Source organism: Poeciliopsis prolifica, unplaced genomic scaffold (genome assembly GCF_027474105.1).
Source record: "Poeciliopsis prolifica strain line A6 unplaced genomic scaffold, Auburn_PproV2 SCAFFOLD062, whole genome shotgun sequence".
Classification (NCBI taxonomy): Eukaryota; Metazoa; Chordata; class Actinopteri; order Cyprinodontiformes; family Poeciliidae; genus Poeciliopsis; species Poeciliopsis prolifica.
The window spans coordinates 19,645-36,476 of NW_026562437.1; the positions used below are offsets into that span (position 1 = coordinate 19,645).

General features: G+C 36.6%; 2 protein-coding genes across 2 annotated transcripts in view; both read right to left on the minus strand.

Moving 5' to 3' along the window:
* Positions 1 to 1,224: 1,224 nt before the first annotated feature.
* Positions 1,225 to 16,832, minus strand: part of LOC129379943 (NACHT, LRR and PYD domains-containing protein 3-like) — a 44,246-nt gene continuing 28,638 nt past the window's right edge. Inside the window, exons 10-13 of the mRNA XM_055060902.1 lie at positions 7,217 to 7,390; positions 4,342 to 4,515; positions 3,918 to 3,964; positions 1,225 to 3,804 (exon numbers count right to left, since the gene is read on the minus strand). Coding sequence (XP_054916877.1) covers positions 3,260 to 3,804; positions 3,918 to 3,964; positions 4,342 to 4,515; positions 7,217 to 7,390 — 940 coding nt within the window. The 3' untranslated portion in view covers positions 1,225 to 3,259. The remainder of the gene's footprint in view (positions 3,805 to 3,917; positions 3,965 to 4,341; positions 4,516 to 7,216; positions 7,391 to 16,832) is intronic.
* On the minus strand, positions 7,958 to 16,464 carry LOC129379947 (protein NLRC3-like). Its single transcript, XM_055060905.1, has 6 exons — positions 16,439 to 16,464; positions 14,603 to 14,726; positions 13,411 to 13,518; positions 12,126 to 12,198; positions 11,795 to 12,005; positions 7,958 to 9,187 (listed from the first exon to the last, which is right to left on the minus strand). The coding sequence occupies exons 2-6, from the start codon at positions 14,677 to 14,679 to the stop codon at positions 8,052 to 8,054; spliced, it is 1,605 nt and encodes a 534-aa protein (XP_054916880.1). The 5' UTR covers positions 14,680 to 14,726; positions 16,439 to 16,464; the 3' UTR covers positions 7,958 to 8,051.

Below are 16,832 nucleotides of genomic sequence, written 5' to 3' on the forward strand. Positions count from 1 at the left end.
TGTCTGTTTACTTCAAGCCAAAAGACTGATAGCACTTTTCTGGAAGAACACTTCAAGGCCAGGGACAATCCAATGGACCAGACAAATGCTGAAAACTTTGCCACTGGAACGAATTACGTATCTCCAAAAAGGGAAAAGTGAACTCTTTGAAAACGCTTGGAGATCCTTCTGGAATTATGTTGAAGGAATGGACTTGTCACAAGATGGAACTGTCAGTTAAAGTCGAATTTAACGTTGAAATGGAATGTCAAAGAAGCCTCAACAGTGGACTACGCTTCATGTGAACTTAAAAAAAAAAAAAAAAAAAAGATATATGCAGATACATGTAACCAAGAGGGTGCTTGTTAGTCTTGTTTGTATTTGTTTAAGGCAGTTGTATGTGTAAAAAGGAAAAAAATCTAAAATAATAAAAATATTGTTGGAAAAAAAAGTGATACATTGATTTTACCACTTTGGAGGTAAATAATTAATTAATTTGCACTGTTCCACTACATTTTAACTTTAAAGTATTAATTGCAAAGAAACTCAGCTGTACTAAGTTTGCAGTAGCTGTCTAATGGCACAGAAACAACCTAATATTAGAGGAAAACCATTTATTGGCTGTTGTTTTTTTTTACCTAGTTGTGTATTTTTGCAGGTAGCAGTACAACCACAGGGAGAAGGTTCATTGTTTCTCCCTAATATCTTTGTCATATATTGCACTGTCACAACATGGTGACAGTTTTAAGCCGTGTTATCATTTTGTGGCACTGTGCATACTGAGGTTAGAACATTAAAGCTGATTTATTTAGATTTTAGACCATGAGACATAGCACACAACTTTGTAGATTATTTAAAATCAATAGACAGAAACCGTTACGAGTCACCTGTACCGGACTCGTTTCTGGATTTGCAGTTCTTTTGTGTTTACAGTCATCTCCAGGTTTGTTGCTGTAAATAAAGTTATGTGCTGTGGGTGCATCTTCCTGTTTTCAAGGACATAATGGAGGGATAAGGACAGTTAAAGGCGGTCACCTCACCTGAGTTTTTCTCTGGTTAGCAAAAAGTTTACCATGGTGTGAAAATAATGTCTTTACTTACAGTATATGAAATATCCACAACTTAATTTATTACTGATATAAGTGTAACAAGAAAAATCTAATTAAAAACCAAAGCCTACTGACAACAATGTTTATCTTTATTGTTCATCATGTACCAAAATGTAACAAGTGGCCACATAAAAAAATTACATCAAATACACAGAAGTAGGGATATGTGACACATATTCAACTTTTGATTACAATATTGTGTAATTTAGTAAAATTAAAGTGAAAGACATGATAAAATGTTTTAAAAATAATTTCATTTTAAGCAATGGGATTGTATGGCTGCCTGTTTGTTAGTCAGTTTATAATCAACATCTCAGGACTTCCAGTTATAAACAGGCTTCAGCATATCGTAAAAGTTACATTAGATACTGCCATTGTACCACTGAATGGCACACAATTAAAAATAGATTATACTTGTTGTCATGGAAACAATGCAAAAAAAAAAAAAAAGATAAACAAGTAAACCCAAAACTATAATTTGGATGCTTAATACTCTTCAGAATATATTATTTTCACCAGTATAACATTAAAGAGGTTTTATTTGCCCACCCACTCCCATAAAAAGGTTAAAGCTCAGTTTCTTTAGCTTTTAACTACAATGTCATCTTGTAGAAACAAAGGTCATAACAGAAAAAAACCCAATTCAAGCACAAAAGTGAAAGGATCTCATTTGCAGAATAACACAAAAATCTCAAAGTGCTTACAGGATTTTAACAAACAATCATTGAAATAAAGTGTAGAATTAAGCAACTATAGATTACGATGCTTCACTATAAAAATATATCTTTTGTTCTCTTTAAAGATGAAAAAACAAAACCGAGAGAACATGAGGAATCTAGCAGTATTTTTCCCCATTTCCTTATAATCCCTTTTCAAAGAAGCTGCAGACTCTGCAACATCTGAGAGCAGATGTATTACCAGTAGTAGTGTCATTGTGAAAGGATGGCAAAGAAGGAAGAAAAAGTGTTAGTAGAACTAATTTTTCACTTATTAGTTGGACGAATCAACTATCCAACTATCATGTTGGAATTATTATTTCCAGATTTGTCACAACCCAACAGAAGTCAAAGTTTTAAGTCGGCTCTGGTGCCAACAGTGTGTTGTCCCTAAGGGTAAAGGAGGACTCATAGTGTGTACTCACTGTTCAGCCAATAGTAACAATATAGATCCACCAAATGGGAATGATATGCACAATGCACCATGCTGGAGCAACATTCGCTGGAGATAGGCACCAGCACCTCTCCCGACCCCCATAAGGACAATGGTGTTAGAAAATGGATGGATGGATTAATAGGAAGAAAAGACTGGCTTGTTTTTAACAGCTGCCAATTTATTGAATGATTGATCAGTTTTTGTCTTTTAAAGATCAAAGTTCAGTTTCCTTTTTAATATATTTTTCAAACTATCACACTTTTTTTCATAGTTTGGTGGTCCTGCGACTAATAATCAGGTGCCACCTTTTCCCTCTTTATGATGCATTTATGTGTTAAATATTATACTGACGGACATGAACTGAGGAGTTAATGTTACCATTTGTGGAGAAAGCTAATCCGGAGTGAAAGCAAGATGGCCAGAGCCTGAGAAATGAGTCCACAGATGGGTTTTTGAAAAACGTGTTGATGGAAGAGGCTTGTCAATGGTGGAGCTACATCTCCACACCCTGGTAGTGCAGAAATGAGCAGTAACAGCCTTCTTGTTACCGCTTCATGCAATGCAAGCGCCTCTCAGAGCACAGACATCGGTGCTCTGACTTTCAAGCTAAACTCAACAGTTTAGTCTGTTGGAAACATCCCAGATGATTTGCACTTGACTCATCCTGAGGTTACAACAAGCAACAACATGGAGCTGAAAGATGTTTAGCAAAAGCTGAAAACAGCAGAATGTACACTGCTACAATCAAATTACAATCTAAAAATGAAATAACAAAATCTTAAGTAAGATAATATATTAGGTTTAATTTGGGCCAACAAAGTTAGTCGGGTCGGGCTCGGACATAATGTGTACAAGCTCAGCCCGGGTCAGGTTGGATTTTTACTTCTGTGTGATAATATTTTTTGATTGATGTGGTTTATCCTCTGGAACGACTAAAAGTCTGGAAAAATACATTATATTTATTGTGAAAGTTTAGTCAAGATGAATAATGATAATCACTAAAGCTTGGGGGCTTAAAGTCAACACAAAGACATCCAAGAACCTGTCCTGTACTCAAATCCAAATCCAGGATAAAGAGGTTCAGTGAATTTGGTGTTGAGGGTGTAGATGTGGATCAGTGCATCTGAAGAGACTCTGTAGAAGGACAGAGTCCCAGCAGGACAGTCCACATAAACGGCCACTCTGTCAGAGACAAAGGAGGGAGAGGAGAAGGAGGGAACAGGGATGAAAGCTTTTTTTTCACTATTGAGCCAAATGGTGTAACCATTATCTGAGCAGATTATACTCGAGGAGTTATCGTTATAGCCAAACCAGGAGTCGTCATTGTCTCCCTTTCTTTTGATTCCCCTATAACTCACTGATATGTAGACCCTCCCAGTCCACTCCACCTCCCAGTAACAGCGACCAGTCAGACCATCAGTGCACAGCAACTGAGTGGAATCAAATCTGTCTGGATGATCAGGGTACGGCTGCTCCTCTTCCACACGTGTTATCTTCCTGTTTTCTTCAGAGAGTTTGAGAAATTTGCTTACAGTGTTCAGGTCGACTGTTAATGGACGGGAATCTTAAAGACAGAACAAACACAACACAATTAGTGATGTATAATTTTCTTAATTCACTGACACAGTGATGAATGTCATAAAAAATATACTAAATTAGTGAATTAAATACACTCACACTTCCTGAGCCCTGGTACCAACCAAGTGTCTCCTGCAGGCTCCATGCTATAAGACAAGAAGTGTTTTGATGGTCAGTTTTGTGAGGTTTTTTTTCCCATTCACCATCACTGACTTACTGTAACCCATACAGAACATTATCCTGGTAATATCAGTTTAGTTCAGAGTAGATGGTTTATTTTTCCTCTCTTCAATTTTTGTCTGCAATACAGACATAATAATACAGACTGGCAACAAAGTTCAAATGCCAGTAGGTCAACGACTAGAATACAGCCTGAGCTACAGACGAAGAAGAATTTAGATGAGCCTGAAATATTTGATGAGCCTGGGCAACACCTTCAATTCCAGTGTTTACACTTGTGTCAATTCTGAGTTCAGTATTGAACAAGAGTAGTTCTGTGTAACTGCAGAAAATAATTCTTTACCAGAGAGAGTCCAATTTAAAGCTTGGATTTTTCAGTATAGCTGCTAGACTCTCCATTCCTGCCTCTCCTGGACAATTGAAGCTGAGGTCCAGCTCCTTCAGGTGAGACAGGTTCTTAGTCAGAGCCAAGGCGAGAGAAGCACAGCCTTCATCTGTGATCAGGCAACCTGAAAGTCTGCAGACACAAACATACAACACTGTTAAAAAAATTCACCCATATTCTACAAGTGAAGCACAGGTTAGAACTTTTAAACAGGAGTCATTCATTAGCATGCTAAAACTGTATATTCATTAGCCTCTAAAAGAGGTAGAGCAGTATGTCACTGTTAAACAACAGTCTGCATGCTGACTGCCACAGTAGATAGCCTGATCATCTGAAAAGATAATATTTAATATCACACATTATTACTCTGGAAACATCAGAATGACAAAATTGGTAATATTGGTAAATTTTCAGAGAGGCATGTGTTGAGAATATAAGTTTAGTGAGCATAACTGTAGAGACAGGTCAACCTTTATGCATATGAAATATAGCATGAACATTTAGATAGAATAAAGATCCAGACTGGGGCAGCCAGTGACTCTCTGAACTTGCGTAAATCTATAGGGAAGAATTTTTAGATAAACAGTGTGGAACTCCCCTTGGTGATTTGCAGGCAGGGAGTCTGTTATTAGAATCAACAAATTCCTTGGTGTGGGTTCAAAAGTTTGGTAGAACATTAAAACTTTAGAAGTCTTCTCCAAAGTATAATAAAATGTTTAAGAGATTTTTTTAAGCATTGAGCAACATGTTTTGGATTAGTTTTAACCACACTATTTGCATACATTTTATATTACTAAAATACAATAAAATTAGAAAACTACTTTACTTTTAAAATATTTCAGATATTCTCAAAAGAGCTTTTCTTAAAATAAAAGACACTGGAGTTTTTAGATCCAAACTTATAGTTATTATTTAGCATAAGATTTTGTGCCAGTTTGTTTAAAATACAAACTACTTTCTTGTTGAATCATTTGAGGCTGAGAACGCTCCAGCTTCACATCATAAATCATGGCCTGGGAGGTAAAAGCAGGAGGCTGGCACAAGAAGATCTGGGTGTTTTAGCAGGCTCCAGCAGTAATAAAATTAACATTAAGCCAGCACCCACAAAGGGAAGAACACACCTTCTAATGAATATACATTCTTATAAAAAGCTTTGTTTTACAGCAGGAAGATCGAATTGCTTTTTGCCTGAGTGTGCAATTCCTGGAAAATGCATTTTCTGTTTGTTTTCTTACAACTCATTGCTGGTATTTATGTGTTGTCACATGTTGGATTTTTTGATAATCTGGGTGAGATGCTTATGTGACATTCTGTATGCATTGAATACTCTGGATAAAGCTCTAGATATCTGAAGTCTGATGTGGAATAATTGTTCTTTATGATTGATCTTATTATTTCCCCTGCCCACGCAGAGACTCAAGAACCTGGGACACAGAGGAAATTAACAAGCAAAGTGAAGATATTTCTCTTAATTCTTAACACATGCTAACTTTAGAAAAAAAACATACGGTAGTTTTCACACTCCACAGACCAATAACAGATAATAACTGATATCTGAGAACATACCTAGGAATAAGAAAGTCTAGTGTGCAAAAATTTAAGGCCATGACATCAATACTCTAAACAAGGTCAAAAACAGTACACACTTTTTAAGATTTAAAATTTAGAAATGAAAACATACAGGTATCATTATACAGCTTTAATTTAGTTAATTTAGTCAAAATTAAGTCAAAATTAAGTCAAAATTCTCTCTTTTCTCTCTCAGGGAAGGTGGAAACTTTTTCTTCTGCCACTACCTCCCCTATTTGCCCTACTTTTGCTCTGTTTTGTGCTGTCTTTTTGGAATCTCTCTTTGGATATCTTCTGAGTTGTAAATCAAGGATCTGATCAGCAACTCTCAACACAATTGATCAAATTTTTCTCGAGAAGACAGGGCAAAGGAGAGCCCTCTTGCCGAGATGGGACATTTGCAGCTGGAAATACGATGAATTCCTGGGGAGAGAGGAAGACAGTATATCTGTCCATATTGTCAGTCGAGGATGTGGAAGATAAGTATATCATTGAATTTTTGATGATAGAATTTCTGTTTTTGGAGTTGGTGATTAACTGGCATATTGAGAAATTTGTAAAACGTTGGCAGTTTTTGGCCATTGTGATGCTGCCCAGCCTGTATAAGGGACTATGCCATGCTATAAACACTAAGATGCTGGCTACTTACATTTCATGAACTTGCTGGGAGGAGGGAAGAGTCCTTGGAGAAGTAGGAAGTTTGGCTTGGTGGAATTGACTTTAAGGCAGATGGAAATTGTTGTTTTCTGACCTGGCACCCCTAAGTCAGCCTGGGAAGGCTATCTAAATTTCTCCAGGATATCATGTAAGCAAGATTCTGTCTACATTATCTGCTTCCTTCTCCATGACATCCATGGACCTGAATCAGCTGATAAACTCTCCATCAATTATCAAGGACAATGGCTGGGGATAGGGGAGCTATCTGGTTCACTGACTTAGTTACAGACACACACATAGCTATAAACATCATCCCCTCAACTCACTCCTTCTGCTGGCCTCCCTACTTTTGCCCCAGGATGGCAACCTAGCTCAGATGTGATGCGCCAAGTGGTTGCATCACTCATTTGAACAGACTGTGCCCAAGTCAGCACATTTCCACAAATCCACTGATAGCAAAGCTCATTTATGTTTAACATTTTTGCCAACTTTGAAATTGAGGACCTGCATTGTGAAACAATTCTCTACAGGTTTCCCACTTCATATTTAAACATGTTCATAAATTTGGTAAATATGATAACAATAGAAGAATTTAAATGTATCTCACCTGAGAATCTCCAGTTCACAGTTAGGACTCATCAGTCCTTCACACAGCAGCTTCACTCCTGAATCTGTCAGGTCATTGTTACTCAGGTCCAGATCTCTGAGACTAGAGGATGTTGAGCTGAGCAATGAGGACAGAGATTCACAGCTTCTCTCTGAGAGGTTACACCCACTCAGTCTGAAAGGACAGACATAATATGATGTGTTACTTTTCTCTTTTTTTTCATTTTATGAAACTTTCTTCATCTTCACTTACAAAACTTTGCTTGTGGCTTCTGCAATTGGCAGAAGTCTGTGAAGAGCGCCTTCGGAAGCAGAGTATTTCTTCAGGTCAAATGTCTCCAGACCTTTGTCTGATGACAGTAGGATGTAGTGCAGAGCTGACCACTGAGCAGGAGACAACTGGTATGCAGAAAGACTTCCTGTTTGTAGAGACTGTTGGATTTCCTCCACCAGAAACTGATCATTTAGTTCATTCAGACAGTGGAACAGATTGATGCATTTCTCAACACATTTTTGATCATTAATCTTCTCCTTAACATACTGGGCTGTGTCCATATTAGCTGCTAAGCATTTCTCTCTCTGTGTCACAAGGCATCCAAACCAACAATTATTGGTCTCCAGTGAAAGACCAAGTAGGAAGCGGAGGAACAAGTCCAGGTGTCCATCTGGACTCTCTAGGGCCATGTCCACAGCACTCTTGTAAATGTCTGTCTCTGGAGATTCCTGGTTTCTTTTCTCCAATTCCTTGGATTTCATTTCACCTTTTGCCATCAGATTGACTCCAGATTTGTTGAAGGTCAGATGAACATGAAGAGCAGCCAGAAACTCCTGAACACTCAGATGGACGAAGCAGTGATATCGATGCCACACTCTGTCAGGTCAGATTCATAGAAAATCAGGTTTCCTTTCATCAGCTGTTCAAAAGCCAGTTTTCCCAGAGACTCGATCATCTTCTGGTTCTCTGGACTCCAGATTGAATCTGTCTCAGTTCCTCCATCGTACTTGATGACCTTCAGTTTGGTCTGCACCACCAGGAAGTAAATGTACATCTCAGTCAGGGTCTTTGGCAGCTCTTCTCCATCTTTCTTGTTCAACATGTCTTCCACAACTGTAGCAGTGATCCAGCAGAAGATTGGGATGTGGCACATGATGTGGAGGCTTCTGGATTTCTTTACATGGGAGATTACTATTCTGGCATCCTTCTTATATTTAAATCTTTTGGTGAAGTATTCATCTTTCTGTGGGTCAGTGAATCCTCTGATCTCTGTCATCATACCAATAAACTCAGTGGGGATCCGATTGGCTGCTGCAGGTCGTGTGGTTATCCAGAGGAGAGCTTTAGGAAGCAAGTTCCCTCTGATGAGGTTTGTCAGAATAACATCCACTGAAGTGGACTTTGTTATATCTGTCAGGATCTCATTTTTCTTGAAGTCCAGTGGAAGTCGACATTCATCCAAACCATCAAAGATGAACACAACTTCTAAATCTTCAAACCTGAAAATTCCTTTGGTTTCACTAAAAAACTGGTGAACAAGCTCCACTAAGCTGAACTGCTGGTCTTTTAACAGATTCAGCTCTCTGAATGTGAATGGAAACATGAACTGGATGTTCTGGTTAGTTTGGTCTTCTGCCCAGTCCAGAATAAACTTCTGTGTTAGTACTGTTTTCCCAATACCAGCCACTCCCTTTGTCATCACTGTTTTTATTGGTTCTTCTCTTTCAGGTGAGGGTTTAAATATGTCTCCATGTCTAATTGTTATTTCTGGTTTGTCTGGTTTCCAGGACACTGATTCAATCTGTCTGACCTCATGTTCATTATTGACCTCTGCAGATCCTCCCTCTGTGATGTAGAGCTCTGTGAAGATCTGATTTAGAAAGTTTTGATTTCCTGATTTTGCAATTCCTTCAAATACACTCTGGAATTTCTTCTTCATGTTAGACTTTAGTGTTTGTTGACATGTGATGAATGATTCTATAAAGCAAAAATAGAAAATTATGTAATTTAAGAGTGATTTTTTCATGTTTCTGTAGGTGAAGAAAGTAAAAAGCAACTTACATTTCATCAGAGAAATATATACACTATATTGCCAAAAATATTTGCTCACACATCCAAATTATTTGAATCATGTGTACCGATCACTTCCCTCATCACAAGTGTATAAAATTAGCACTGAGGCATGCAGACTGCTTTACAAACATTTGTGAAAGAATGTGTCCCTCTCAGAATCTCAGGAAATTCCCGCATTGAACTGTGATAAGATGCCACCTGTGCAACAATCCAGTCATAAAATTTTCTCACTGCTAAATATTTCACATTCAACATTTTCTTCAGAAAACTGTAAGAAAATACACAATGTACTGTAAAAAAAATTATAGTGTTTAGGAACAATAGCAACTCAACCACAAAGTGGTAGGCCATGTAAATTGTCAGAGCCGGGTCAGAAGATGCTGTAGCAAGTAGCCAACTTTTTGCAGAGTCAATCACTACATATACCAGAATACTTTTTAGACAATGTCATGCTTCCAACTTTGTGGGAACAGTTTTGAGCTGACCCTTTCCTTTTTCAATATGATTGTGCACCAGAGCACAAAGCAAGGTCCATAAAGACACGGATGGCAGAGTCTGGTGAGGATGAAGTTGACTGGCCTGAACAGAGTCCTGACCTCAACCCGATAGAACACCTTTGGGATGAATTAGAGTGGAGACTGAAAGCCAGGCACTTTCGGCCAACAGCAGTATGTGATGTTAAGAATTAAAGAGGAATAACTTGATTTAGCTTGTTAATTTATTCCTCTGATCCCGGATTCTTGAGCCTCAACATGCGCAGTGAGAAAGAGCAATCACACCACAGCAGACTTCAGATATCCAGAGTTTTATCCAGAGAAAAATCAAATGCAAGAAGAATGTTACAATAAGCATCTCACCTAGATATATCAAAGTCCAATGAAATATTGACAAATAGAAATATAATTCGATTTTAAAAGAACTCGGGCAGAAAAGCATTTCGAATTCTGTTGCAAAGAAAACTTTTATTGTGTGCCTTTCTCTAAATTTAAATATATGCATTAGAAGGTGTGCCTTCCCTCCGTTACTTTTATTACCTCTGCTAAAGAGCCCCAAAGGCAGATACATGGATTGTCAAACTGGGTATTTGCCGTACCAGGCGTCTCCTGCAAACCCTCCCTCGGCTAAATTTACGACCTATGCCTGTTTTGTTTTCTGCCTCAAATATTGAACTAGAACTTGTTTGTGTTTTACTGAAACAAAATCTAATGCTAAATACTAACTATAAGTTTGGATCTAAAACTAACTAATTCAAAACATGCTTAAAGAAATATATTTAATTCTAGTATGGATAAAATTATTTATAAAAAGTTTTAAGATCCTAGTGAACTTTTGAACCACACTAGGAATTTGTTAATTGCCTGGCAGACAGACTCCCTGTCCATAGATCAGTTAAGGAGTCTAGGTCTCTCTTTTTGTAAAACCCTCCCTATAGAATTTATGTAAAATCTGAGCGTGGCCAGTTGTTTTAGTTTGGATCTTTATCTAAATTTATGTGAACGTAGAGTGTTCTTTAATTTTCTATGATATATTTCATATGCATCAAGGCTATCCTGTGTGGTATTGTGCTAATTTAAAAATCTATTTCAACAGTGACCTCACAAATGTACGCTTCTGTAAGAATGGTCAATCCCCATAAACACTCCTAAGCCTTGTGGACAGCCATCCCAGAAGAATTGAAGCTGTTCTAGTAGCAACGGGTGAACCAATATCATATTGACCCCATGGTTCAGGAAGAGGATGTCATTAAAGCTCATATACGAGTGAGGGCAGGTGAGCAAATAATTTCAGCAATATAGTGTATACTATGCTTTAGAAATAAAATTTGTATTTTTTAGATATCAGTGGTCCTTATTATTACCGCAGTCAAAACTTAATAATTTTGCTGCGGCCCAGGGAGGGACTGCCAATTAAGCCTTGTTTTTTTACCCCAATTTTCCCTTCATGACAGTCTTACATCCTGCAGTGTGTGGTGTGTTGAATATGCCTGATCTAAAATCGGGCATATTCAACATTGTCTTGGCCCAATTATTGCAGTCAGTGGGTTTTTTCCTGACTGGGAGATTCAACACAGCTTATTGAATGTGGCAGGCAGCCAGTCAGAAATGCAGTGACATAAGAACGGAAGGGAATCCCAAACAGTTGACATGCCAACTGAGAGTCTGGTGGGCATCGGAGGTGATATGTAGAAATGTTTATTGCTATATGGAAAGGCCATTTTTATATTTTTATAAAGGCCATTTTGGTTTTTTTTTTCACAAAATCAAATTTTCTATTTTTTGGAATGTGTTAGAGTACTTTTGTAAAAAAAAAAAAAAAAGAAATTGTTTTGAAAAAATGACAAAAAATATAATTGCAGGATTTAATTTTAGGTTTCATCAGAGTAAAAGTTCAATCTATGAAACAAATTCTTGTAGACTTCGTTTTTCTTTGAAGCCATCTACACCTGGTGTCAAATACAATAAGTCTGTAATGGTATTTTGTTCAATTTCTTTAGAAGAATAATTCTCTTACTGCTCTGCAGAAGGTCAGCCAGGTCATCGTGATTTAACATTCTCAAGAAGTCAATGGTGATCTTTAAAAACGCATCTCTTCTGCCACTCCTTAGCTTCTCATCCTTATTTCCAGACACATCCTTCTCCTCATCGGAGTAATCTGAATTCAAGACCTTTTGGATCTCCTTTAGCTCGTCCTTCACAAACGCCACAATATTTTTCTCCAGCTCCTAAAACAGAGTAAGAAATGAAACACCCCTCTGAAAAAAAATCTGAGACAATGAAGTGATCTATAAAGTGCAGTAAAAAATTAACAGAGATTTAAAAAATTGTATCTAATATATACAGACCACAAATATGGAGCCCAGCTGTGTTTGAAACTCGTGGGGAGGTTGACCAGCATCGTCTGGGCTCTGCTTGAATCTATGGAGAAATCATGAGCTTAAAGCACATATACATTGTCGGAAGTAATGAAAAATAGCTCATAAGATGGTTTGATGTTAACAAATTGGCCTTTAACTCAAAATTCTTGAGTTATACTTGTTTTTTTATTTTCTTTTATGAGAAGAAAGCACAGGGGGATATATTATAGAGATAAAACCTAAGTGATACAATTTAAAAATTTCATATTCTATGTTGAACTTGAGACTGCGAATTTAGAAAATTCCTAAAATACCTCAAAATATATTTAGTGTTTTAGCACTTATCTTCTAAATAATAAGTAATCAAAGTGATTCTAAATTGATAATCTGACCAGATTTTCAGGGGGAAGAAGAATATGACCCTATTCAAGGCCAGATTATATGTGTAGAATGGGCAACTGGATTTGATAAAAATCCAGTTAATATGCAAGATCACATTAACTTATCTTACATATTATAAATGCTCATTTCATTGTTTTCCTTTTTATAACTTTACCTCCACATGTGCTACTTTACTTCTTCATTTCCTCTTTCTCCTTTAATTAGCAATATGTTTATCATGTTTGATCTTCTTTGAGAATCATATTGAATTTGGTTACTCATTGGTATCATCCGTCCTTTGATACCCTGGGAATAAATATTTCTGTTTCCCTCCATCTCTACTAGCTATGTGCACATATGTACAAAACTAAGATTAAAGGAAATGACACACTTGACAACAGCCTCTTTAGGGCGTAGCTTAGATATGAAAGGAATCAGGAACTGTTGTTAGATGCTACTTGCTGTAGTATCCAATAAGGAAACATGGCGATGGACCAGCTCTATATAAGTTTATGTCTGGTAGAATGATATGTGTGCCCAGTTGATTTTTTATTTTTTCATTTTTGGGAGGATCTTACTGTGATCCATTGGAGGCCCCAGAGGAAAATCTTTGGTAACCACTGTACTGGTGGATTTCAGCTTTTCAGATACATCAGATGCATTGTATATTGCATCTGTTGTTTTTGCAATTATTACTGAGACTTTCTAATATCATGCAGCCCTGAAGTTACCCTTAAAGAGCAGTGCAATATTTAAATGATCTTACTATTGATGGATTTGCAATGAATTTTTTTGATAAGCAAAACAGTTATATTATATTCCACCTCTTTTTGGAATGAAAACTTTCAGTGGGACTCATATTACACGGTTAGAAAATTTCCATGAAGCTCACATCTCTGCATCTGAAGGTTGATCATTGTTAAAATCAGGAAAATGCTGAATTGACTGGTTGCTCTTAATGGACAGACAGCTTGGTCCAGATTCTTGTTCTTGTTGTTTCCTGTGGATGAGAATTACAGTGCCAGTCAGACGCCTCTTTCATCTCCGGTCAGAAACAAACATCTTGGATTCATGAATCTACAGTATGTATGAAAAACATTCACTGGACATTTTAGACTTTTATTGCTCTTGCAAAGCAAACATGATTGAACAATAACAGACTTTTTTTTAAAAATACCAAAAAGTCTCTTTAAAGCTATAATATGTTATTTTAATAAAAAATGTTTTTTACATATTTGTTAAAGTCGTCACCATGTCGTGACAGTATGGTATGAGAGACAATCTATGAAGAGATTAACCTCCTCCAACTATTTCAGATATGCACCACTCCCAGTCAGCATCAACCAATAAGAGACTGAAATAAGATCTTAATGTTGTGAGCTAACCTTGTGTATGTGCTGCTTAATGTGCTAATGGCAGAGAAAGAAATTACATTGACAGGAAAACTGTGTATCTGTATCATTGATGACCATGCTAACTAGCTTCAGCAACCGTAGCAGACTCTGCCAAGTAGAAGCTGTAGCATTGCTAAAAGCATTGCTCCAGTTTGCTGGGGACAGGATGGATGATCAGCACATACATAGGAATAATTGACAGTACTAAGCGCAGCTTGATCTTTTTGTAGATTATTTGTCTCACACCACACTCACAACATGGTCACAGTTTCAACAAATATGTAAAAGATATATTTTTTACGAAAGTTACATGCTGCGTTACATTAACGACAAAGTGAATCCTGATTTCTACAAAATAAAGGTAAAAATGTAACTTTTTACATGCACCTTAATTTCAAAAATACATGTTTCATTGCTATATAAAATAATATTCATCCAATACGTACCACTTCCCATTGGAACAACGTCTGCTCACAATGAAACATTTTACATTTTTTGATTCAGTTACATTTTACACGTGTGTGATTTAACTACAGCTTCTTTCTTTGTAGCAGAAAGCTGTCTAAGGTCAGTTTGGTCAGACTCCATGTATGAATCACTTTCTCTTTCAGCCTGATTTCTGCAAGTAAAGTTGGTTTAATGATGGAAGTGCTCATCCTGGACAACGTGATGAAGAGACAAACATCTCACCTCTTGTCCTCTGGCTCCTTGCATTGAGTGGTTTCAGAAAAAGGAACTTCCTCTCCTTTGTCCTCAGATGCTTCCATAATGAAATTTAGATCAATATCAACTTAGACACACATTCTACCTTGATCTGCAGAAAAACAGATTATAAGAGATCAGCTGCACCTCTGCTCATTATTCACAGAAAATATCCACATTGAAACAGATGTTTTGGTATTTTAGCCATAGATCAAGATAATATTAATATTTCAAATGGTTTACAAACAAAACTCTGAAAATTGCAATGTGCTTACATATTAACCCTCTAAATAAAATCTAGTGCAATCAGAGGCCTCTGAGTTTCTTTTAGAGAACAAATCGTTTGAAGATCAACGAACACAGCAGACAGATCAGGTTTAAAGAGTTTAAAACAGAATTAGAAAATGAAACAATAGCCCAAGCGTTGAACATTTTATGACGCTTTGCTCAACACAACTGAAAATAAAATCAGACGGACAGATTGGGTCTGCTAGTGGAAAACTGTACCAGTACAGGCGGTCTAGTGGAAAAGCATTTGAAGTTATGTACTCTGCAAATGTACGTTTTAGATCTTTTTTTTAAAAAAATAAAAAAAAATAAATTATGTAGAGGTTTTGCAGGTTCAATGTAACTTTCATGATCTATAGATTTTCAGACTTTTCATTGTTGTATCCAGTTCAGATTGTGCTTTTTTCCCCCTTGATTTCAGTCTTACCTTAGATTCCATCCTAGTTTATTATTGTGGCACATTGTGTTTTCTTAGTGGCTCTGGAACTGTGATTTTCATTTGAATGCTTCCTTTAAATCTTAACATTTTAGTTCATTCCTTTGGCTGCTTTATTTTATGCCAACATTTGTACTTTGAATTTGTTTTGTTAAGGTTTGTGTCCCCTGTATCCGTGACTTTTTACTTTTAATGCATGTTCTGGATCTCCAGATGGAACAAAAGGCTCAGAAAATATAACACATTAGAACATGTGTAGAAGCAAAAGGGATCATTTTTTGTGAAGAGATGTGAATCTTGTAAGCTTGTTCTGCATTCGGTGAAATTAACTAGTGTGAAGTAGATTTTCTCTTTAAAGAAAAATCTACTTCACACTAGTCAGAAATTTTACTCAAGTAAGAGAAGCGATACTTCTTTATCACATAACTCAAATAAATGCAAAACATATGGGGTAGAAAAACAACTCCTAAAAGTAAATGTAACTGAGTGTCAATCCTTAAAATCCTAAAGATTTCTAGATAAACGTCCTTTTTAACACAGCCAGCATCAGTCAAGTTAGTATTTAAAAACTTTTCAAAGGAAAAATTGATCACTTTTTTGTAAAAGTCATTATTTTTCTCAATCCACCATTTTGTTTTACCACAGGAGCAGCAGTTGTAAAGCATAGCAATTGAGCAATAGTTTGAGATTTATAGAAACCTTTGCATAACACTGTAGGTGTGGGAGGGTCAAAAGACTAATTTACCACCCTTTACCTTTGGACCAGATCTCAATGGTTCTTATCTTCAGAGACGTGTTTCTACTCAGAGACCAGAAGTTAAAATGTTTAATCTTTATCCTACAAACACTTAAATCTGCCTTAATTCATAATTAATATCAATTTACATGTAAGGGGAGTTTAACAGCAACACAAGCGGTAATAATAGAACCAATTGCATGTTCCAACGCAGAGAACCAATAAACCTAGAAATTGTTCTGAGACTCATTTCTGACCAGCTGCTGCTGAGTCCAGTGACATGAAATAAACCATAAAGAGGAATCGAATTGATAGATTAATTCTTATTTACACAGCTGCGTCTGCAGTGAAAGGATTGTCTTACCTTCCGTTAGAGGGTAGCTGCGCAACTGAAACACAGGTCAAAGTGAAACTTCCGTGTCCGTTTTTTTTTTCAACACCGCGACATGACAGGTGTATTCTCAAGGTAAGAATCCTATGGCAGGTCGTTTTAATATATAATCGGTTTCGTCCACTTAACTGAACATCCCAGATATCTGAAAAGAACAACATTTAGACTATTCTGAATAGTAATTTAGGATATTTTCATTTCCATTCTGACTTGTAAAAATAACAATTCAATTTATCTTGTATATTGAATACAATATATATATTTAATATAGTAAAAATAATTCAATGTGTCTTCAGTTACATTTTGATGGATCTAAGCAAAGCCTTAAATCTTAAATGTCATGATTTACCATTTAAAGGATCACACT